Source organism: Muntiacus reevesi, chromosome 5 (genome assembly GCF_963930625.1).
Source record: "Muntiacus reevesi chromosome 5, mMunRee1.1, whole genome shotgun sequence".
Classification (NCBI taxonomy): Eukaryota; Metazoa; Chordata; class Mammalia; order Artiodactyla; family Cervidae; genus Muntiacus; species Muntiacus reevesi.
This window is the reverse complement of record NC_089253.1, coordinates 100,577,618-100,600,681: the sequence shown is the minus strand read 5'-3', so window position 1 is coordinate 100,600,681 and position 23,064 is coordinate 100,577,618. Positions and strand designations below refer to the sequence as shown.

At 48.5% G+C, this 23,064-nt stretch overlaps 1 protein-coding gene and 1 non-coding gene across 2 annotated transcripts in view; both read left to right on the top strand.

Annotated features, from left to right (window-relative positions):
- Positions 1-22,862, top strand: part of CFAP107 (cilia and flagella associated protein 107) — a 34,285-nt gene extending 11,423 nt beyond the window's left edge. Inside the window, exons 2-4 of the mRNA XM_065935614.1 lie at positions 3,627-3,740; positions 20,977-21,154; positions 22,678-22,862. Coding sequence (XP_065791686.1) covers positions 3,627-3,740; positions 20,977-21,154; positions 22,678-22,862 — 477 coding nt within the window. The remainder of the gene's footprint in view (positions 1-3,626; positions 3,741-20,976; positions 21,155-22,677) is intronic.
- Positions 16,400-16,472, top strand: TRNAK-CUU (transfer RNA lysine (anticodon CUU)). The gene has a single exon. It is a non-coding gene; the product is annotated as a tRNA-Lys (tRNA).
- Positions 22,863-23,064: the final 202 nt, after the last annotated feature.

The window sequence follows — 23,064 nt, the reverse complement described above, 5'->3', positions numbered from 1 at the left end:
TTTGCTAAAATTTTGTTGAGAATTTTTGCATCTATGTTCATCAGTGATATTGGCTTGTAGTTTTCTTTTTTGTGTGTTATCTTTGTCTGGTTTTGGTATCAGGGTGATGGTGGCCTTCTAGAATGAGTTTGGAAGTGTTCCTCCCTCTGCAATTTTTTGAAAGAGTTTTAGAAGGATAGACATTAACTCTTCTCTAAATGCTTGATAGAATTCTCCTGTGAAGCCGCCTGGTCCTGGGCTTTTGTTTTTTGAGAGATTTTTGATCACAGTTTCAATTTCAGTGCTTGTAATTGGGTTGTCCCTAATTTTTATTTCTTTCTGGTTCAGTCTTGCAAGATTGAATTTTTCTAAGAATCTGTCCATTTCTTCCAGGTTATCTATTTTATTGCCGTATAGTTGTTCATCATAATCTCTTATAATCCTTTGTATTTCTGCACTGTCTGTTGTAACCTCTCCTTTTTAATTTCTAATTTTGTTGATTTGATTCTTCTCTCTTTTTTGCTTGATGAGTCTGGCTAACAGTTTGTCAATTTTATTTATCTTCTCAAAGAACCAGCTTTTAGTTTTATTAATCTTTACTGTTGTTTCTTTCATTTTTTTCATGTATTATTACTCATATCTTTATGATTTCTTTTCTTCTAGTAATTTTGGGGGTTTTTTTGTTTCTTCTTTTTCCAGTTGTTTTAGGTGTAAAGTTAGGTTGTCTATTTGATGTTTTTCTTGTTTCTTGAGGTAGGATTGTATCACTATAAACTTCCATCTTAGAACTGCTTTTGTCGCACCCCATAGGTTTTGAGTTGTCATATTTTCATTGTCATTTGTTTCTAGAAAATTTTTAATTTCCCTTTTGATTTCTTTAGTAACCTGCTGGTTATTTAGAAACATATTGTTTAATTTCCATGTGTTTGTGTTTCTTGCAGTTTTCTTCCTGTAATTGATGTCTTGTCTCATAGCATTGTGGTCAGAGAAAATGCTTGATACAATTTCAATTTTCTTAAATTTACTGAGGTTTGATTTGTGACCTGAGATGTGGTCTATCCTGGAGAATGTTCCATATGCACTTGAGAAGAAGGTGTATTCTTCTGCATTTGGATGGAATTTCCTGAAGATATCAATGAGATCCATCTCATCTAATGTATCATTTAAGACTTGGGTTTGCTTATTAATTTTCTGTTTTGACAATCTGTCCATTGGTGCAAGTGGCATGTTAAAGTCTCCTACTATTAATGTGTTACTGTCAATTTCTCCTTTTATTTCTGTTAGTGTTTGTCTTATGTATTGAGGTGCGCCTATGTTGGGTGCATAGATATTTACAATTGTTATGTCTTCTTCTTGGATTGATCCCTTGATCATTATATAGTGTCCCTCCCTATCTCTTGTAACCTTTCTTCCTTATTTTAAGGTCTATTTTGTCTGAAAGACACTAAAAGAAAGCTACTCCAGCTTTCTTTTGCTTCCCATTCACTTGGAATATATTTTTCCATCCTCTCACTTTCAGTCTATATGTGTAGTTAGGTCTGAAGTGGGTTTCTTGTAGACAGCATAAATATGGGTCTTTGTTTTGTATTCATTCAGCTAGTCTGTGTCTTTTGGTTGGAACATTTAATCCATTTACATTTAAAGTAATTATTAATATATATGTTCCTATTGCCATTTTATTAATTGTTTTAGGGTTGATTTTGTAGGTCTTTTTCCTTCTCTTGTATTTCTTTACTATATAAGTCCCTTTAACATTTATTGCAAGACTGGTTTAGCAGTACTGAATTCTCTTAACTTTTGCTTGTCTGAAAAGCTTTTTATTTCTCCATCAATTTCGAATGAGACCCTTGCTGGGTACAGTAATCTTGGTGGTAGATTTTTCCCTTTCAGTACTTTAAATATATCCTGCTATTCCCTTCTGGCCCGCAGAGTTTCTGTTGAATGCATGGGGTTTCCCTTGTGTGTTACTTGTTGTTTTTCCTTTGCTGCTTTTAATATTCTTTCTTTGTGTTTAGTCCTTGTCAGTTTGATTAGTATGTGTTTTGGTGTGTTTTTCCTTGGGTTTATCCTGTATGGGACTCCTTGAACCTCTTGGACTTAATTGACTATTTCCTTTTCCATGTTGGGGAAATTTTCAACTATAATCTCTTCAAAAATTTTCTCACACCCCTACCTTTTCTCTTCTTCTTCTGGGACCCCTATAATTTGAATGTTGTTGTGTTTGAAGTCACTGAGACTATTCTCAGTTCTTTTCATTCTTTTTACTTTATTCTGCTCTTCAGAAGTTATTTCCACCATTTTATCTTTCAGCTCACCAATTCATTCTTCTGCTTCAGATATTCCGCTATTGATTCCTTCCAGATTAGTTTTAATTTCAGTAATTGTGTTGTTTGTCTCTATATGTTTATTCTTTAATTCTTCTAGATATTTGTTAATTGATTCTTGCATTTCCTCCATTTTGTTTTCAAGGTTTTTGACCATCTTTACTATCACTATTCTGAATTCTTTTTCAGATCATTTGCTTATTTCCTCTTCATTTATTTGGACTACTGTGTTTCTAATTTGTTCCTTCATTTGTGTAGTATTTCTCTGCATTTTAATTATTTGTTTTTTAACTTATTGTGTTTGAGTTCTCCTTTTCCCAGGCTTCAAGGTTGAATTCTATCTTTCTTTTGGTGTCTGCCCTCCTAAAATTGGTCCGGTGGTCTGTGTAAACTTCGTATAAGGTGAGATTTGTGCTGAGTTTTTGTTTGTTTGTTTTTCCTCTGATGGGCAAGGCTGAGTGAGGTGGTAATCCTGTCTGCTTATGGTCGGGTTTGTATTTTTGTTTTGTTTGTTGTTTAGATAAGGCATCCTGCACAGGGTGTTACTGGTGGTTGGAATTCAAAGGGCTTGTGGATGCCTCTCTGGTGTTACTAGCAGTCAGCTTCCGAGCCCACTCATCAACAGAAACTCTCTCTCTGGGCTTCTATTGCAATTGCGATGGTGAGGCTCCAGAGGGCTTGGGTCACCTCTTCTGTGAGTCCCAAGGAGAAGCTTGAGGGTGCCCAGTGTCTCTTGTAGACACAAAACCAGTGCAGAGGCTGTTCTCACTCTACTGAGATGGGCCAATGCCATCCCAGGATGAGTTGGGTAAAGCCCTGGACACCATGGAAGGCATGGTGGCCCTGGCAACTCCAGTATTCTTGCCCAGAGAATTCCATGGAGAGAGGAGACTGGTGGGCTACAGTCCATGGGGTTGCAAGGAGTTGGACACAACGGAGCTTCTAACACTCATTTTCAGGGGAAAGAAAGCATAGAGTTGGGAAGACTGAGAAACAAAGAAGAAAAAGAAAGGGAAGAGTCAAGCAGGAGAGAGGAGGGGCAGGGAGTGACAAGAGAGAAAGGGAACAGGTGTAGACCGTGAGGGACCAGGTGACACCAAACAGCTTTCCCCAGGGGTCTTGGACTGGCGTGCCAAGTCCCTGAATGTACTCCTTTTCAAGTACTGAAAGGGATGGGGTACAATCAAGCCCACATTGTGCAGGATGCCTATTTACCCTTTCTCTGCCCAGTTTCCAATGGTTGGGAACTGAGGGGATGCAGCAGAAGTCTGAGAAGGGGCATCACAGAAACTGTCCTGAAAAAAACATTTTTTTTTTTTTCAGTTCACAAAAGCCACTGAGAACCCCCCCCAGACCATTTACAGAAATGAGTACGTCCCATTCCCAGACCACAGACCTGACCAGATCTCCAAGTGGTACAGCAAGAGGAGAGTTGAGGTAAGAGGGCTCAGGGCCCCACACCCTGCCTGGCCCCTTCCCAGTGCTCAGGAGACACTAAACAACCAGACTCTTTCTAGGCTCAGTTCTCTCTTGGGGACACAGGAGTGGTCTCATTAATACCCTACCCAGCCAAGTGCAGTGCAGAGAGGCTGCTGATATCATTTACCCTTATTCACTGGGTGGGCAGATGTCCACCTGACCTCAAGTGGATGGTGTTTCCCTCGCTGGGTATCCCAGCACTTTTTCTGGGCCACTTTCCCCATCCTTCCACAACCTTCCAACAGGAGGTAGGCAAAGGATGTGTGAAACAAACAAAGGTAGATGTTGAGTTAGGGGGAGTGTAGTCAGGAATCACACAAGGCACTCCAAAAGTGAGTAGTGATGATGTTTGCATAGACAGTGTTTGTATAATATCACTGATGGCCAGGCATCCTGTTCTTTCGTATGAAAAGTCAAGGGCCATTCAGTTTGCTCTCACTCGTGGAGCGCCTACTTGTGAGTGTGGTTGGGTTCCAGGCCTCCAGAGCAGGGAACAGGGCACTGCAGCCTCAGAACCTGCCTCCCAGGCTCAAGATCACACACTTGAGACATTTATTAAATTAGGTGAGAGAGTGTTGGAAGCTCAGAAATCCTGGCCCTTACAGAAATAGGAGAGAAAGCCTCCTCTTACATCAACCCTTGTGGGTGCCACCCACTAGGCTCAGCCTGGAGAGAATAAGCCTGTAATTGTTCACCCACTGGGTGCACAAGTATGCCCTTTTCTCACTACACTCTGGGTGCTACCCCAAGTTCTTTTTCTGTCAGTCTGTTGCTTATAGAGGTGATGTCTGTCCCCTCACTTCTCTACCCCACATAACACTATCGCTGTTGCTGTTGTTCAGTCACTAAGTCATGTCTAACTCTTATGCAACCCCATGATCTGTAGCCTGGCAGGCTCCCACATAACCTTACCTCTGCTTAAATTCTGGGTGAGGGATGGATATTTCCCAGGATGGAGCATTTTAGAACTGGAAGGGACCCAAGGGATTGTCCAGCTCAACACCCTCATTTTCAGATAAAATGTGCCCAAGAGTGGTGAGTGTCTCATCTAAAATCTGTAGCTTGTTGGTAAGGCACTGAGCAGGGGCTTGTCAGCAAATCAAACAGTCAAGCAAGGAGCCTCCTTAGATCTTGTTTTATCATCTGCCAGAGCTGACTGTTCATCTACCTTGGACTGCAAGGAGATCAAATGAGGCAATTCTAAAGGAAATCCACCCTGATTACTCACAGTAAGGACTGATGCTGAATCTCCAATACTTTGGCCACCTGATGCGAAGAGCTGACTCACTGGAAAAGACCCTGATGCTGGGAAAGATTGAAGGAAAAAGGAGAAGAGAGTGGCAGAGGATGAGATGGCTGGATGGAATCACTGACTTAGTGGACATGAGTTTGAGCAAACTCCAGGAGGTAGTGAAGGACAGGAAATCCTGGTGTGCTGCAGTGCATGGGGTAGCAAAGAGTCGGACACAATTTAGTGACTGAACAATAACAATGACAACTTCTGCATCTGGAAATTCATGTTAGGATAAACAGTGTCGTTATTTTCAGTTCTGTGTTAGCATCCCTGGCCCACTGGCATTCCTGGAGTCCATACCAGTACATGGGGTTGCTAACCACTAGCATTAGTGTGCACTGAACACAAAAATACAATTTTATTTTATTTTTGTAGTTATTTTATTTATTTATTTATTTTTTACAGTGTTGTGTTGGTTTATGCCATACAACAATGTGAATCAGCCATGATCGTACATATATTCCTTCCCTCTTGAGCATCCCTCCTATCCCCTCATCCTACCTCTTTAGGTCATCATAGATTGCCAGACTGGGCTCCCTGTGTTACATAGCAACTTCCCACCAGCTGTCTATTTTAAAACACATGATAGTGTATATAAGTCAATGCTACTTTCTCTTTTGTCCTACCCTCTCCTTCCCCCACTGTGTCCACAAGTCCATTCTCTATATCTGTGTCTCCATTCCTTCTCTGCAAATAGGCTCATTAATACTATTTTTATAGATTCCATATATATGTGTTAATATGTTATATTTACTTTTTACTTTATTTTTTAAAAATTTATTTGTTAATTGAAGGATAATTGCTTTGCAGAATTTTGTTGTTTTCTGTCAAACCTCAACATGAATCAGCCATAGGTATACATATGTCCTTCTCTCTGGAACCTCCCTCCCATAAATATGTGTTAATATGCTATACATGTGTTGTATATCTTCCCATATGCTATATATTTGTTATATATATGTGTGCATGTTATATATATTCTAGATTCTGTATATATATTTTAATATATTATGTTTGTTTTTCTTTTTCTGACTTTACTCCCTAAAGTAGGCTCTAGTTTTATCCACCTCACTGGAACTGACTCAAATTCATTCTTTTTTATGGCAGTGTAATATTTCATTGTATATGTACCACATCTTCTTTATCCATCCATCTGTTGATGGACAACTAGGCTGCTTCCATGTTTTGGCTATTGCAAATAGTGTTGCAATGAACATTGGGAGTACATGTGTCTTTTAGAATTGCGATTTTCTCAGGGTTTATGCCCAGTAGTGGGATTGCTGAGTCATATGGTAGATTTATTCCCAGTTGCATTTTAATACAAAGAAGTCAAAGTTAGAACCCACAGTCCGAGGCTCCCTGCGCCTAACCATCAATGTACATGAGGTATGTGGCCTAGGTCTCAATACACATCGGGTGCCCTTTTTAAAAGACCTTTGCTTCCCCATCACAAACTCTGATGAAAGGGATAATCAATCACACATATATAATCTGGTTAAAATTAAGATATCCCCTCCAACACACACACAAAATAGAATCAAGCAATGGGACATTCATTCCTGGGGACTCTGTTCAAATAGTCTGCTTGTGTGCCTGGACACAGCATCATTTTCACATGGCTGCTTCAGTTCTATCAGCTCTTCTGGGTCCTTCATCCTGTGCTCCCCCACTGCCACAGCCTGCTTTTCCATCTCCCACCCCACTTAACTCTTCTCCCTTCAGCTTTTCAAAGAGGCCATGAATCAATGGGATTTTTATCCCCTTCAGTTAGTCAGTCCAGTCGCTCAGTTGTATCCAACTCTTTGTGACCCCGTGAACTGCAGCACACCAGCCCTCCCTGTCCATCATCAACTCCCAGAGTTTACTCAAACTCATGTCCATTGAGTTGGTGATGCCATCCAACCATCTCATTCTCTGTTGTCCCCTTCTCCTCCTGCCTTCAATCTTTCTCAGCATCAGAGTCTTTTCCAATGAATCAACTCTTTGCATCAGGTGGCCAAAGTATTGGAGTTTCAGCTTCAGCATCAGTCCTTCCAGTGAATATTCAGAACTGATTTCCTTTAGGATGGACTGGTTGGATCTCCTTGCAGTTGAAGGGACTCTGAAGAGTCTTCTCTAACACCACCGTTCAAAAGCATCAATTCTTCGGCGCTCAGCTTTCTTTAGAGTCCAACTCTCATATCCACACACGATTACTGGAAAAACCAGAGCCTTAACTAGACGGACCATGGTTGGTAAAGTAATGTCTCTGCTTTTTAATATGCTGTTTAGGTTGGTCATAACTTTTCTTCCAAGGAGTAAGCATCTTTTAATTTCGTGACTGCAGTCACCATCTGCAGTGATTTTGGAACCTAAAAAAATAAAATCTGTCACTGTTTCCCCATATATTTGCCATGGGACCAGTTGCCATGATCTTGGTTTCTGAATGTTGAGTTTTAAGTCAACCTTTTCACTCTCCTCCTTCACTTTCATCAAGAGGCACTTTAGTTCTTCATTGCTTTCTGCCATCAGGGTGGCATCAATGCATATCTGAGGTTATTGATATTTCTCCTGGCAATCTTGATTCCAGCTTGTGCTTCTTCCATCCCAGTGTCTCTCATGATGTACTCTGCATAGAAGTTAAATAAGCAGGGTGACAATATACAGCCTTGACGTACTCCTTTTGCTATTTGGAGCCAGTCAGTTATTCCATGTCCAGTTCTTTGCAGCCAAAGATGGAGAAGCTCTATACAATCAGCTAAAACAAGACTGGGAGCTGACTGTGGTTCAGATCATGAACTTCTTATTGCCAAATTCAGACTTAAATTGAAGAAAGCAGGGAAAACCACTAGACCATTCAGGTATGACCTAAATCAAATCCTTTACAGGTATACAGTGGAAATGAGAAATAGAGTCAAGGGATTAGATCTGATAGACAGAGTGCCTGATGAACTATGGACGGAGGTTCGTGACATTGTACAGGAGACAGGGAACAAGACCATCCCCAAGAAAAAGAAATGCAAAAAAGCAAAATGGCTGTCTGAGGAGGCCTTACAAATGTTAGAAAACGCCGCGGGAAGAAAGAGCCACCTCTAAGGACCAGTGGTGAAGGCCTTTATTGGGCGGTCGCTCTCGGGCAGAACTCCCGGGGAGGAGCGGGTGAGTGAGGAGACAAAGGGAGTCTGCGAGGAAGGAGAGGTGGGGAGAGGTTTTATATCAAGGCCAGGCGTCCAGGTCAGGTCCTTCTATATAAGGAAGAAAGCGCGGGCTACAGCGGCGGTGGGTGTCCAAGGGCTCTGTGTCCGTTCCTGGTAGTACCAGGCTGCAGGGGGGGGTCGGTCCCCGGAAGTTTAGCCAGCCTCCGGAACCTGTCTGCGGCACTTTTTCAGGGCAGGACTCAACACACCCGACCTTTCATCCCGGCCTTTTTGCTATAGGACAAGGGGCGCCGGTTCTCTCTGGCTTCTTCCTGCTGAACGGGGGCGGCGAGGGGTAGGGTGTGGCCGGGATGGCAGGGAGCGTCTACCGCTAATTTTGTCACGGAATGTTTGTTGGAAGCCCTTGGTACTGCTGTCGCAACACCATCAGCTGGACCGTGTTGAGCCGTTGTTTGATAAAGGCCAAGAGCCTATTTAAGAGACAGGGCCCGAAAGTTAAGAGCAACAAGAGGATTATAAGTGGTCCCGTTAAGGTCGAGAGCAGGGTGGACAGCCAGGGGGAGTTTTGGAACCATGATCCGAACCAACCTTGCTGGGCTTCCCGTTCCCTCTTTCTGCGCTCTAGTCCTTCTCTTACCTTGGCCATGGATTCTCTTACTACCCCTGTATGGTCTGCGTAAAAGCAACACTCTTCCTTGAGGGCTGCACAGAGGCCCCCTTGTTGTAAAAAGATCAGGTCTAGGCCTCGTCTGTTTTGTAACACCACTTCTGACAAAGAGGTTAGGGATTTTTCTAAGGCCATCATAGACTTTTCTATTCGTGCAATGTCTTCATCAATGGCGACTCTCAGGGTGATCAGGCCCTGATGTTGCGTGGTGAGGGAAGCAATGCCCGTTCCGGCTGCCCCCAGGGCGAACAGCGTTGCTAGGGTAATAGCCGTAACGGGCTCCCTCTTATGCCTAGGAGCTGGGGTGTCTCGGTCCCAAAAGTTGTAGAGGACCTCTTCTGGGTGGTATGTAATTTTGGGTACTACCACTACCATGACACAGAATTCCCTGCTCTGGTCAAAGACAGCCAAATGGAGACAGGGCGTCAGCCCAGTCTGTGAGCATACCCACCACCCCCCGATTTCGGGTATGACGTATGTCTTATTGATGAAACTGGTGTCATTGTCAGTCTGGGCGCATAGGGTTTGTTTATCCGTAGGAATCGTGCCCAAGCAGGTCCCCGAACCCCATACTTCTTTTATGGTAAGGCCCACCTTGCGATCTCCCCAAGAACACTGCGGTGGGTTGGAGAGAGAGGATAAGTTGTAGGTGGCATTTAAGCCCACAGCCTCGTAGTAAGGTGGGTGTGAGGTGTAACAAAGCCAGCAGGATTGGGTTGCATTAGGATTGGAGTGGTTGAGGGCCCCGTAGGTTTCTTTGATCAAGTCCCACAGGGGTTCTTGTGTTTCCAGTGGGTCTGTCCGGGTTAGCTGAAGAGAGGGGGTAGGGGCAGGTGAGGTCACAACCTTCGTGGCATCTGTCCCTTGTGGTGAGGGGCTGGGGGGTGAAATAACTTGGTTGGGCCCCACAGCAGGGGTCTGGGCGGGTTGCAGGACTTGCTGGACATATAACGTTGCGCTATTGCTTCCCGTGCCATAGGTATCATATATCACTACCCCCCAGGACAGCCCGGAAATCCATCTATTTTCAGTCCGTCCCTGCTGTGTAAATGATAATCGGACCTGGTCGCTACATTGCCCTTGGTTGGAGGGTTGCCCCTGCCAACCTGATTTCGGGAGAGGGCCCGTGAAGGACATATTGATCAGATCTGGCTTGGTCACCGACCACTTCCAGTACCCATCGTTGGAAGTGACACAGCCCCAGGATTTACAGTAGCGGCTCACCATTCCCCCACAGGTCTTTATGTCTCCCCGCTGGTGTCCCGGGCAGGCATAAAACCCGAGGGACCTGACCCTACACTTGGAGTATCCTGATTGTTCGATTAACTTTGTAAGATTAAAGTATAGGTCCGGCCACCACTTATCTTTTGGTTGGGTGGCTGTGGTCTGGTTTAGCTCTTCGTAGGTCTCTCCATTTTTTAAGATCCAGGTGACTTGAAAAGGCTGGTGGGGGTTTTGGTTGGTGTGCCCCCCTTTTTGCAGGACCCCCAATACCCCCAGAGTAACCCAGAGCAGAGAGCCCCGCATTGTTTTGAGGTAGGGGTGAAGGGGTATGGCGGACAACCAGCCTTGTGAGTCTCGTATGGATGGAGTTGGTAACCAGGTCAGGGTGTCCCAAGGGAATAGCACCCCAGGAGTAGGAAGCAGATGGCTAGATATGTGAGGGCCAGGGACAGTCGAAGAGTGGAGGACCAATTGCGGGGGGCCGCGGCCGCTAATCCAATGGCAAAAATTATGGCCAGAGTTGTGACTGTTAGCAGCCACAGCGGGTGATGCCAGGTCAGCATCGGATATCGGGAGGTGGTCTCTCAATTATTTTGGGATCGACGACAGAGGGGTTCGGGTGATAGTCAGTTTGGTCGTCCCCGTGAGGGTGGAGCGGTAGGAGTAATTGGGAGGAGGGGCCTGGGCTGCGGCCACCCCTGTCTCCGGGAGACCCGGGGGAGCTCGTTTGAGCCGGGTTAGGTGATACCAGGGCTCGTGTCCCAGAAGTTTGGCTGCCGTGGGGGTGGTGAGGATTACAGTATGGGGCCCCGTCCAGCGAGGTTGTAGCGGGCGGGGATTTAAAGCTTTTAGCAGTACCTGATCTCCCGGGGCCAGAGGCTGAGCCGACCCTTCATCGTCCGTCGGTTGTGGCAGGACCCGGTCTGCGTGTTCTCTCAGCAAGGATCGTAAGAGGGAGAAGAGGGGGAGGTATCCCGCGAGTGGGGGAGCCTCTCCCTCTGGGAGGTGAGTCAGGAGGTAGGGCCTGCCGTAGAGCAGTTCAAAAGGGGTCAAACCTGTTTTGGAGTGTGGTGTGGTGCGAATGCGAGTGAGCGCCAGAGGGAGGAGGTCGACCCAAGACAGCCGCAGTTCTGAGGCGAGCTTGGTCAGGTGCGTCTTGATGATGCCGTTCACCCGCTCTACCTTGCCTGACTATTGGGGCCGATAGGGAATGTGGAGATGCCAGTCGATGCCCAGGGCCGTAGCCACCTGCTGGGAGATTTGTGAGATGAATGCAGGCCCATTGTCAGACTGGAGAGAGTTTGGCAACCCAAATCTGGGAATGAGATGGGTCGTCAAGACCTCTGCCACCGCCGCTGCCGTCTCTCGGGCCGTGGGGAAGGCCTCGACCCATCCTGAAAAGGTGTCTACTAAGACCAGCAGATAGCGGTAGGTTCGATGTCTGGGCATGTGGGTGAAGTCTATCTGCCAATCCTGCCCGGGCATATGTCCCCTTAGCTGGTGAGTCTCTTGTAGGGGTCGGAGTCCTCCTTGAGGAGAAGTGGAAGCACATGTTAGGCAGGAGCGGTGGACAGCATATATGGTCTGTCTGAGATGTAGGGGAGAAAAGACAGGGCTGAGAAAGGAAAAGAGAGCCCTTGGTCCGATGTGGAGGGTATTATGGATTTGGGATATTATGGCCTTAGCCTGGCGCTCGGGAAGCACCGGTTTATTATGGAGTAATATCCATCCCGACGGGTGCCTCTGAGACCCTTCCTGTGCTAGCAAGGCTCTGGCTTCTTTGCTGGAATAATCTGGGTTGAGGGTGGATCTCAAAGCCAGCAAGGGCTCGGGGGCTTGTTGTAAGGTGATTTGTCGAGCCACTTGGTCTGCCATATTATTACCCAGAGCGACAGCATCTTGAGTATTTCGGTGTCCCTTGCAGTGTATGATAGCGACCTCTTTGGGCAGGGATAAGGCATCTAACAGTCGAGTAATGTGGGGGGCATTACAGATGGGGGATCCTTTAGTGGTCAGGAAGCCCCGCTCTTTCCAGATTGCCGCGTGAGAATGGGCAATCAAGAAGGCATATTTGGAGTCTGTGTAAATATTGGCCCTTTTTCCTTTTGCTAAATGTAAGGCTCTAGTTAGGGCTGTTAGTTCAGCCTTCTGAGAGGTCGTCCCGGCTGGCAGGGGCTGAGCCTCCAGGACTTCTCGGGTGGTTACCACAGCATAAGCCGCCCTTCGGTTCCCGTCGGGATCTCTCTTTGAGCTCCCATCGACGAACAAAGTTAGCTCTGGATCTGGTAGAGGTTCGGAAAACAGGTTGTGAGGTGGTTGCATAAGGGACTCAAGGACCTCTGGGCATGAGTGGGCTGGGGGGTTTGAGGAAAGGGGGAGGGAGGGCAATGAGGAAAGCGGGTTTAATTGTGGAGAGCGACCCACGGAAACTTGCGGATTGTCCAAAAATACCAGGTGAAACTGCTGGAGCCTGGATTCGCTGAGGTCAGATAGAAATCTAGAGGCTAGAAGATCACCAAGGCGATGAGGTGAGAAGATGGTCGGGGGCTGACCATGAATCAGCTTTTTAGCATCAGCGTACAATGTTGTCGCTGCTGCTAGTGCCCGCAGGCAGGGGAACCATCCCCTGGCTGTGGGGTCAAGTTGTTTGGATATGTAAGCAATAGGCAGCAGTTCAGGGCCAATCGGCTGCACCAAGGCTCCAAAGGCTATCCCTCCCTTTTCATCAGTGTATAAATGGTGGGGATAGTTGGGAGAGGGGGTGCAGCCAATAGGGTTGAGCGTAAAGCGTGGAAGGCCTGAGCCACTTCGGTGGGGGAAGACAGCGGTCCCGTGGGAGTCTCTTTAGCGGCGGCATATAGGGGTTTGGCCAGAGTGGCGTAATTTGGGACCCAGTGTCGGAAGAATCCCGTCAGTCCCAAGAAGGACAATATCTGGTCTCCGTTGGCCGGAGGGCAGAGGGACCTGAGGAGGCTACACCGATCTGCTGTCAGGGCCTTAGTGGTAGGGGTGATTTGGAGGCCTAGATAGACAACAGAAGTCTGAGTCAGTTGAGCTTTGGATTGTGAGGCTCTGTAGCCCTGAGAACCGAGGAAATAAAGAAGAGTCGCAGAATGTCGTCGGGAGGTCTCTTCTGAGGGGCTGCAGAGGAGCAAGTCGTCTACGTATTGGAGAAGGGTGCTAGGACGGAGCGAGCATTTGGCCAGGTCCCAGGACAGAGCCTGCCCAAAGTAATGGGGACTGTCTCTGAACCCCTGAGGGAGTACGGTCCATGTGAGTTGTGTGGTCAGCTGGGTGTCGGGGTCAGTCCAGGTGAAAGCAAAGAGGAATTGGCAGTCGGGGTGCAGTGGGATGGTAAAAAAGGCATCTTTGAGGTCAATAACGGTGAAGTGAGAGGTTTCGGGAGGTATGGAAGAAAGGAGGGTGTAGGGGTTAGGAACAAGTGGATGGGCAGGGACCACCGCCACATTGATCAGGCGGAGATCCTGCACTAGCCGGTAGTCTCCTGAAGCCTTTCGAACAGGGAGGATGGGCGTGTTACAGGGGGAGGTCGTGGGGATCAGGAGACCCTGTCCCATGAGGCGGTCGATGATGGGCTTTAGCCCCCTGAGGTTATGGGTAGACAGAGGAAACTGGGGCCGGGCTGGGAAACAGGTGGGGTCCCTTAGCCGGATGAGGACTGGAGGGTGGTGCCGGGCCACCACCGGGACTCGGGTGTCCCAGACCTCAGGATTAACAGAAGAGGTTGGAGGGTCAACAAGTAGCATCAGGAAGGCCCCTGACGTGGGAGCCGATTCTGGAGTTAGGTGAAGAGTGGCCTTTAGCTTAGCGAGAATATCTCTCCCCAAGAGAGGAGTAGGGCAGGAGGGGATGACCAGAAAGGAATGGGTAAATAGGCAGGAATCTAATTGACAGGATAGTGGTTGGGTCTGGAGCGGACACGAGGGTTGGCCGTCAATGCCCATAACCGAAACCTGGGAAGGACGTAAAGTGCCCCCGAAAGAGGGAAGGACCGAATAGGTAGCCCCCGTATCAACTAGAAAGTTGATAGACTTACCCGCTACCTGGAGCGTTACCCTGGGCTCGGCTTGGGTTATCGGGGTTCCCGAGTCTGGGCGGCGTCAGTCATCGTCGAAGCTCAGCAGCTCTAAGGCCGGAGGAGGGCAGGAAGTCTCCCTGGGGCGCTCTGGTCTCCGGCCCCTAGAGGTCGGGGCCTGAGAGGCCTGGGGACAGTCGCTAGCCCAGTGTCCTCGCTGTTTGCACAACGGGCACGGCTTGGAAGGAGGCCGCGGATTGGGGCACATCTTGGCCCAGTGTCCTTCTTGGCTGCACTTGAAGCAGGCCCCCGGAGAGGGGTTTCGGGGCCCCGAGCCCGCCGCCGGCCGCAGGGCCGCTACCAAGGCCTGGGTTTGCTGGTTTAGGAGGCTCGCCTGAAATTCGGCCTTTTGCTTGAGCCTTGCCTTTCGACTGGCCTCAGCAGTTTCTTCACGAGCATTGTAAACCTTAAAGGCCATTTTTACCAGGTCTCGAATAGGGGTCTGAGGGCCGTCCTCAGCCTTGGCCAGCTTTTTTCGGATGTCAGGTGCGGATTGGGAGATAAAACGATTGGCCAAGGTAGCTGCCCCAATGGGGGACTCAGGGGACAGTCTAGTGTATTGAACAAGGGCCTCAGTCAGCCGATTAAGAAACATGGCTGGGTTTTCGTCGGGCCCCTGAGTCACCTCATCTAGTCTGAGGAGGTTTACAACCTTATGAGAGGACGTTTCCATCCCATCGAGAATGCACTCTATCATATAGCGTACCCGCAGCTGGCCGCCACCCCCTTCCTGGTAGTTCCAATTAGGGTCGGTGTCAGGAACTGCCTGAGCTCCCGGGGGACGCTCGGGGGAGGGGCTGGCGCAGTGACGCTGCTCAGCCTGCGCCCTGGCTGCCGTCCAAATGGCCTGCCTCTCTTCGGGGGTGGTGGTAGACCCCAGGATGACATATACGTCCTGCCATGTTAAGGCGTAGGTGCGGGTCAGACTAGTAAACTGCTTAATGTACTGAGTGGGGTTGGAGGAAAAGGATCCCAGCTTGGCCTCAATCTGTGCTAAGTCTTGGAGAGAGAAGGGGACGTGAACCTGGGCCAGGCCGTCGGCTCCCGCTACTTGCCGCAGAGGGAGTAGCGGGGCTGGGGGAGGGGGAGGGGAGGCTCTTGGAGGGTTGCTATGGGAACCATCGTCTGCTACCAGATAGCCCTTGGAGCGAGTGTGGGAGCTAACCGGAGAAGCGGAGGGAGTGACAGGGGAAAGGGGAGGGTATAAGATAGGGTAAGGGGCCGGAGGGTCTGGGGCCGGCAGTGGAATCTCGCGGGCGGGAGCAGGGACAAAAGGGGCCGGAGCGGAGGGGGAGGGGGCGGGAACTGGAGAGGAAGGGGTGGGGACAGCCGGAGAGGAAGGGGTGGGGACAGCCGGAGAGGAAGGGGTGGGGACAGCCGGAGAGGCATAGGGAGGAGGGGCCACCAGATCTTCCGGGGGAACGGAGAAAGCAGAGGACTCAGAGGCGGGGGTAGTTGGGTTGGCCCGGGACGGTGGAGTCGGGGGGGCCATGGTGAGTAGGATCTGGCTAGGAGCGCAGGTGGTGCACAGGGTGGGGCGAGAGCGCAACGTCCAAAAGGCCTGGACATAGGGGACCTCAGACCATTTTCCCGTTCTCCGGCAGTAATTATCTAAATCACGGAGGACGTTAAAGTCTAATGTCCCTGCGGCTGGCCATTGTGAGCCATTATCTAGGGAATATTGAGGCCAGGCCTGTGAACACAGAAAGGTGAGCTGCTTGGGGCGGATATATCCTTTTAGTCTTAGGGTCCGCAGGTTAGCCAGCAGGCACTCTAAGGGGGTGGAGTATTGGGGATCGGGTTTGGAGGCTGTCGATCCCATGGCGACCACAGGGCGTGGAGGCAACCCCCGCCGTCCGAACGTCTTCGGACGAGTCAAGGGGAGCCGGAGGTCCGTGTAGTCGTGGAGAACGTCTTCTTCACGACTGCAGGGGCCCGGGAAGGCTGGAGCCGGAGGTCTACTCAGTTGTTTGGGACGTCTCCCTCACGAACTGGTGACTGGAAGGCCGAAGCCGGAGGCCGGAGCCGGAGGTCTACTCAGCCGCTGGGGACGTCTCCCCACCAGCTGGTGACCGGGAGGGCCCAGTAAGTGCGCACCCGTTACGGGGCCCTAGGAGGTGGTCGCCAGGGAGGGCAGGCCCCAAAGCCGAAGGGACTTACCCCGTATCCTGCCGTCCGGGGGGTTGGTCTGTCGCCTGGGCCCGGCTAGCTCAGTCGGTAGAGCATGAGACTCTTAATCTCAGGGTCGTGGGTTTGAGCCCCACGTTGGGCGCCAGATGTTAGAAAATGCCGCGGGAAGAAAGAGCCACCTCTAAGGACCAGTGGTGAAGGCCTTTATTGGGCGGTCGCTCTCGGGCAGAACTCCCGGGGAGGAGCGGTTGAGTGAGGAGACAAAGGGAGTCTGCGAGGAAGGAGAGGTGGGGAGAGGTTTTATATCAAGGCCAGGCGTCCAGGTCAGGTCCTTCTATATAAGGAAGAAAGCGCGGGCTACAGCGGCGGTGGGTGTCCAAGGGCTCTGTGTCCGTTCCTGGTAGTACCAGGCTGCAGGGGGGGGTCGGTCCCCGGAAGTTTAGCCAGCCTCCGGAACCTGTCTGCGGCACTTTTTCAGGGCAGGACTCAACACACCCGACCTTTCAACAAATACCTGTGAAAAGAAGAGAAGTGAAAAGCAAAGGAGAAAAGGAAAGATATATCCACTTGAACACGGAGTTCCAAAGAATAGCAAGGAGAGATAAGAAAGCCTTCCTCAGGGGTCAGTGCAAAGTAATAGAGGAAAACAATAGAGTGGGAAAGACTAGAGATCTCTTCAAGAAAGTTAGAGATACCAAGGGAATATTTCATGCAAAGATGGGCTCAATAAAGGACAGAAATGGTATGGACTTAACAGAAGTAGGAGATATTAAGAAAAGGTGGCAAGAATACACAGAAGAACTGTACAAAAAAGATCTTCACGACCCAGATAATCATGATGGTGTGATCACTCACCTAGAGCCAGACATCCTGGAATGGGAAGTCAAGTGGGCCTTAGGAAGCATCACTACAAACAAAGCTAGGGGAGGTGATGGAATTCCAGTTGAGCTGTTTCAAATCCTAAAAGAGGATGCTGTGAAAGTGCTGCACTCAATATGCCAGCAAATTTGGAAAACTCAGCGGTGGCCACAAGATTGGAAAAGGTCAGTTTTCATTTCAATCCCTAAGAAAGGCAATGTCAAAGAATGCTCAAACTACCACACAATTGCACTCATCTCACACACTAGCAAAGTAATGCTCAAAATTCTCCAAGCCAGGCTTCAACAGTATGTGAACTGTGAACTTCCAGATGTTCAAACTGGTTTTAGAAAAGGCAGAGGAACCAGAGATCAAATTGCCAACATCCACTGGATCATTAAAAAAGCAAGAGAGTCCCAGAAAAAACATCTATTTCTGCTTTATTGACTATGCCAAAGCCTTTGACAATGTGGATCACAACAAACTGTGGAAAATTCTCCAAGAGATGGGGATACCAGGCCACCTGACCTGCCTCTTGAGAAATCTGTATGCAGGTCAGGAAGCAACAGTTAGAACTGGGCATGAAACTACAGACTGGTTCCAAATAGGAAAAGGAGTACACCAAGGCTGTATATTGTCACCCTGCTTATTTTTTCCCCTTGGCAGATGTATTAATCATGTTTTTAAATTTTCTGTACTTTATGATACTTTGGTATTTTAGACACCTTGCTAATCCTGGCGAGGCTCTACCTCCCAGGGCTAATTCCCGGGGATAATACACAACTTGCCTGCCATCTGCCTTTCAGATTCTAACTAACCAATTCACAGCCCATCCCTCCAACCACCTCTTTCATCTAAGACTCGCATGCCAGGCTACCATCCCCTACTCCAGAGCCAGGCACAGACAACCAGAGATACCCTGGAATTATTGAAACTTTGCAATCCTACACCTCTCAAATTTGCTCACCCTGCCTTGCCTATACTCTGTTGGAAGTGTCAACTAAAAAATATGTCACAACCTGAAAGTAAAGAGTTATTTTATTTGGTGGAAATGTTTAGGACTCTGAGCCCGGGATACAGCATCTCAGTAGCTCTGGGAAAATTGCTCCAAGCAAACAGGAGGCAAGTAAGGCTATATTCAAATTTGCTACAAAGGGAGCAGGCAGTCTGAACAGCAGAGATCAAGTATCAAGTTAGGGAATTTAGCATTCTATGTATGGGAAGATGCAAGCCCCTTGGCCCATTGAATCCATTCCTTTCATATGTACCTCAGCTATCTGGGGCCAACCCTATTTTCTTGTTTCCCGTATTTCTTGCATTCCTCTGAACTCCTCAGGAATCACCGTGGGGGTTGGGGAGGGGAAGTGGTGGTGGTGGCAATATCTGCTGGATCACAGTTTTGAGAGCTTTTTGAGAGCCCTCATTTACATTTGGAAGGCAGAAATCATTGATGGCTGTGATATCTCCTGTTAATTAATATGGCAGGAGATATTTTCATTTCACAGAAACCAGAACGAAGCCTCTGGACCATGCTCTCTTCACTCCTTCTGTCTCCTGGCTCACCCTGGTGCTTCCCATGTGGCCCTGTGAGATGTGACATACCCCTTCTCTTAGGAATTGTAAGTGATAATCTCTTCTTTCAAAGGCAGCTGTCTCAGACTTCCCTGGTGGTACAATGGATAAGAATCCGCCTGCCAGTGCAGGGGACACAGATTAGATCCTTGGAATTCGGGAAGCTCCACGTGCCGTGGGGCTCCTAAGCCTGTATGTCACAACTCCTGAGCCCTCATGCCGTCACTACTGAAGGCAATACGCTCTACAGCCCATGTTCTGCATCAAGGGAAGCCACTGCAAAGAGAAGCCTGTGCACTGCAACGACGAGTAGCCCTTTCTCGCTGCAGGTAGAGAAAACCAATGCACAGCAACGAAGACCTCGAGCAATAAGAAACAAGCAAAAAACAAAGGCAGTCCTCTCTATTGTCAGCTAACAGTTCTTGTTGCTCAGTAGCTAAAATATGTCCAACTCTTTGTGATCCCATAGACTGCAGCACACCAGGCTTCCCTGTCCTTCTCTATCTCCAGGAGTTTGCTTAGATTCACGTCCATTGAGTCAGTGATGCTATCTAACCATTTCAGCCTCTGCCACCCTCTTCTCCTTTTGCTTTCAGTCTTTGCCAGAATCAGGGTCTCTTCCAATGAGTGGGCTCTTCACATCAGGTGGCCAAAGTATTGGAGTTTCAGCTTCAGCATCAGTCCTTCCAATGTGTATTTTGGGTTGATTTCCTTTAAGATTGACTGGTTTGATATCCTTGCTCTCAAGAGTCTTCTCCAGAACCACTATTCAAAAGCATCAGTTCTTCAGAACTCAGCCTTCTTTATGGTCTAACCTTCACATCCATACATGACTACTGGAAAAACCACAGCTTTGACTATATGGACCTTTGTCAGCAAAGTGATGTCTCTGCTTTCTAATACTCTGTTTAGGTTTGTCATAGTTTTCCTTTCATTGAGCAAGTATCTTTAAATTTCATGGCTGCAGTCATTATCCACAGTGATTTTAGAGCACAAGAAAATAAAATCTGTCACTGCTTCCACTTTTCTCTCATCTATTTGCCTTGAAGTGATGGGACCTGATGCCATAATCTTCATTTTCTGAATGCTGATTTTTAAGCCAACGTTTTCTGACTGAAACAAAAATCTTGTGTACATGATCAAGAAGGCAGGATTGTGCCCCAAACCAAGAGAAACAGTAAGAAAATCCCTTCTGGCTTCTCTTCTTCCCCTGCTGTGTTGCCTCTTCAGAACTCCCCTTGGTTGATGGAAACCCTTGGTTGATGGGAACTTGCTTCCCTGACCTTGGAAATATAGTCCAAACATCCAGATCCGGTGACGCGGATCTTAGGAACTCCGGCTTAACGTCTGTGCACACCCCCCTTGACTTCCTCTGGCATTGTGATCTGACTGGTTTATAGAGCCATCATTTGAAATACTGGGTGCAGCCAGTGTATTTAAGACATAGCAGACATGGACCTCCCCATCTGCTCCAGACAAGAGGAGGAGCCTGGGAATCCATGTTATCCTCACCTGTAAATCAGACCAGGCCCCTAGGATTCCCTTTTAGGGCCAAGAGGATTTTCTTAGGAAAAGAAGTGATTCAGGCAAATGTCCCAGTGTCAGGAGAACATGGCTTTCTTCTTCCTGTAATTTTTCCCCACCGAAGATATCACTCGCTGAGTTTCCAGCTGAGGGAGACTTAAATCCTTTGCAGGAGAAGGCAATTTATGGAGCATTCTCTGACTCTTCCCATAGTAACTGATGGAAATAGAAAGTACAGATGTCAGGCTCACCATATAGCATCATTCACTTGCCTTGGAAATAGACACTTGGATGGATGAGACTCAAGACAAATCAAAGGGGGTAATTTCAGATCACGAGGGTGTGAAATGAGATAGCACAGGCTCTTCCTGTTCAGCTGGGGGTCTTGACTTTCATTTCAATGTGTCACCTTAGTCATTTTCAGGGTGAGTTGACTTGGCTGGGGGCCCCTCATACAGAGGCTTGACTGCAGCCGAACTGGGGTGTGTCTTTGAAGGTGAGCTGTGTTGGGGTGGGGCAGACAAGTGTGTCTCCCACTGGTGCTCCCCAGGGCTCAGGCAGACACATCTCCACAGCAGGGACCCTCTCCATCTGCACCACAGACTCCATAGCAGGCAGGTTCTGCCTCCAGACACAGCCAGAGGGATGCCTCGCTCCGACTGGTGACACATGCACTGTGTCTGTCCTTCCAGGGGCTCCCGTACAAACACCTGATCACCCACCACCAGGAGCCCTCACAGCGCTATCTGATCAGCACCTACGACGACCATTACAACCGGCATCACTATCACCCAGGCCTGCCGGAGCTCCGCACGTGGAACAGACATCGGCTGCTGTGGCTCCCAGAGAAAGCCGACTTCCCTCTACTCGGTATTTTTTTCTTTCGGGATCGTCTCCTTTACTGGGCTCTAAGGGGTTCATAAGCACATAGGGCTGAGGTGTGCCCACCTTAGTGGGAGGACCCAAGCAGGTGACCCTGACTCCAGCAGAGCATTAGAATGAGAAGGGAGGGGAAGAGTCCTATTTACCCCCCGGTTCGCCCACCCTCTCCCTGTGATGCTGAATGATGTTGCTGTGTGATGAAGCCATCACCTGCAGCAGCATGTTTACCTGGGGCACAGGTGATAGAGAGCAGCATTGCTGCACACTCAGATCCATCATCTACTTCATTAGCACCGACTGAGTATTCCCCAGGTGCCTGCCCTATTGAAGCACCTGGGGACACAGCAGTGACAAATAGGGAGGAATTCCTGCCCCCAGGGAATTTATACCCCAGTGAAGAGACATAGAAGATTTTATCGAAGGGGGAACATGTACACATGTCTGATTCTTGTGACTGTATGGCAAAAATCACTACAATATCGTAATTAGCCTCCAATTAAAATAAATAAATTAATTTACAAAAAAAGAAGATATTATCAATGAATAAGACAACCTAAGATTTAGTAAACACTATCATATTGGATTGGGATAAGTGGTACATAGAAAAGAAAACCAGCGGGTAATGGGGAGAAAGTGAGGTGGGTATGTTGAGTCTCATTTGGGTGGGATGACAGGGGACAGTCTTGGTGGAGGAGATCTAAGTTGAGAAGGAGGGAGCTATGCAGGAACTGGGGGGAAGAGTGTTCCAGGGGAGGGAAGGCATAGCAAGAGTAAAAGCTTCACATCAGGTAGGGGCTCGCCAGAGTATGGATTGTGTCCTTCCTGCAGAAACAAGACTTTGCTCAGATTTGCCGGGAGAGTGACTTGATCTGACATCCATTGCAAGCTCCCACCACAGTTTGCTCTTATCTTTCTGCAGTTCTACCCTTCGATATGAAGGGATATAGGGTAGAGGGCAAGCTGCTTGTTACAGTGCATTTCTCTGTAAGAGTTTCTCCTGCAGATCACTCTCCCAAGCGCATGCTCTTCCCAACTGGGCCGGGTCAGTGAGTACCCAGGAGTTGATGGGGTCATGCTCAATCAAGTCATCGAGCTGAATTGTCCAAGGTCTCTGGCAACGTCTGGTCCTTCCCGAGTAACAGGAGGCAAGCCACACACCGAGAACTTCAGGGTTTGGCAGGACCAGCACTTTCTTGCAAACCTCTGACCTGAATTAGATCCTTGGGTTGGGAAGATCCCTGGGAGAAGGAAATGGCATCCCCCTATAGTATTCTTGCCTGGGAAATTCCATGAACAGAGGAGCCTGGTGGGCTAAAGTCCATAGGTTGCAAAGAGTTGGACACGAATGAGAACACAGACATTACTACTCTCTCTCCCTTCGGGTGCACTGACAATCCAAGTGCCTGGTCCAGCAGCCTGGAACCTCCAGAGCCAACCATTCATTCTCCTGTCCCGAGGATGCTGGCCTCCTCCTTTAAGCCTGTTCACCCGGATTCTGGTTTGTCTTGCAGGTCCCCCTACAAACTACGGACTCTACGAACAGTTGAAGCAGAAATGGCTCCCACCACCAGAGGCCACCCTCAGAGAGAGCATTTACACTTCCTCCTACCCCAGACCACCAGCAGGTGCCATGTCCCGGAGGGAGCATGCGATTCCCGTGCCTCCCCCACGCCTGCAGCCTGTCCCACACTTCTGAGATCTGTCACCCCATCACAGCACAGGTGGGGCCACCTGGAGACCCACCTGAAGACCACCTGCCAGACAGCAGGCAGCTGCAGATACACCCAGAGTTTTAAATCAGGCTCACCTGAGGGGCCTTTGAAATCATGGTCCGGGTTTTATGGTTCCTGCCCTTCCTCCAAATCTACAGGTTCCTTTCTTTTTCATCCCACAAATAA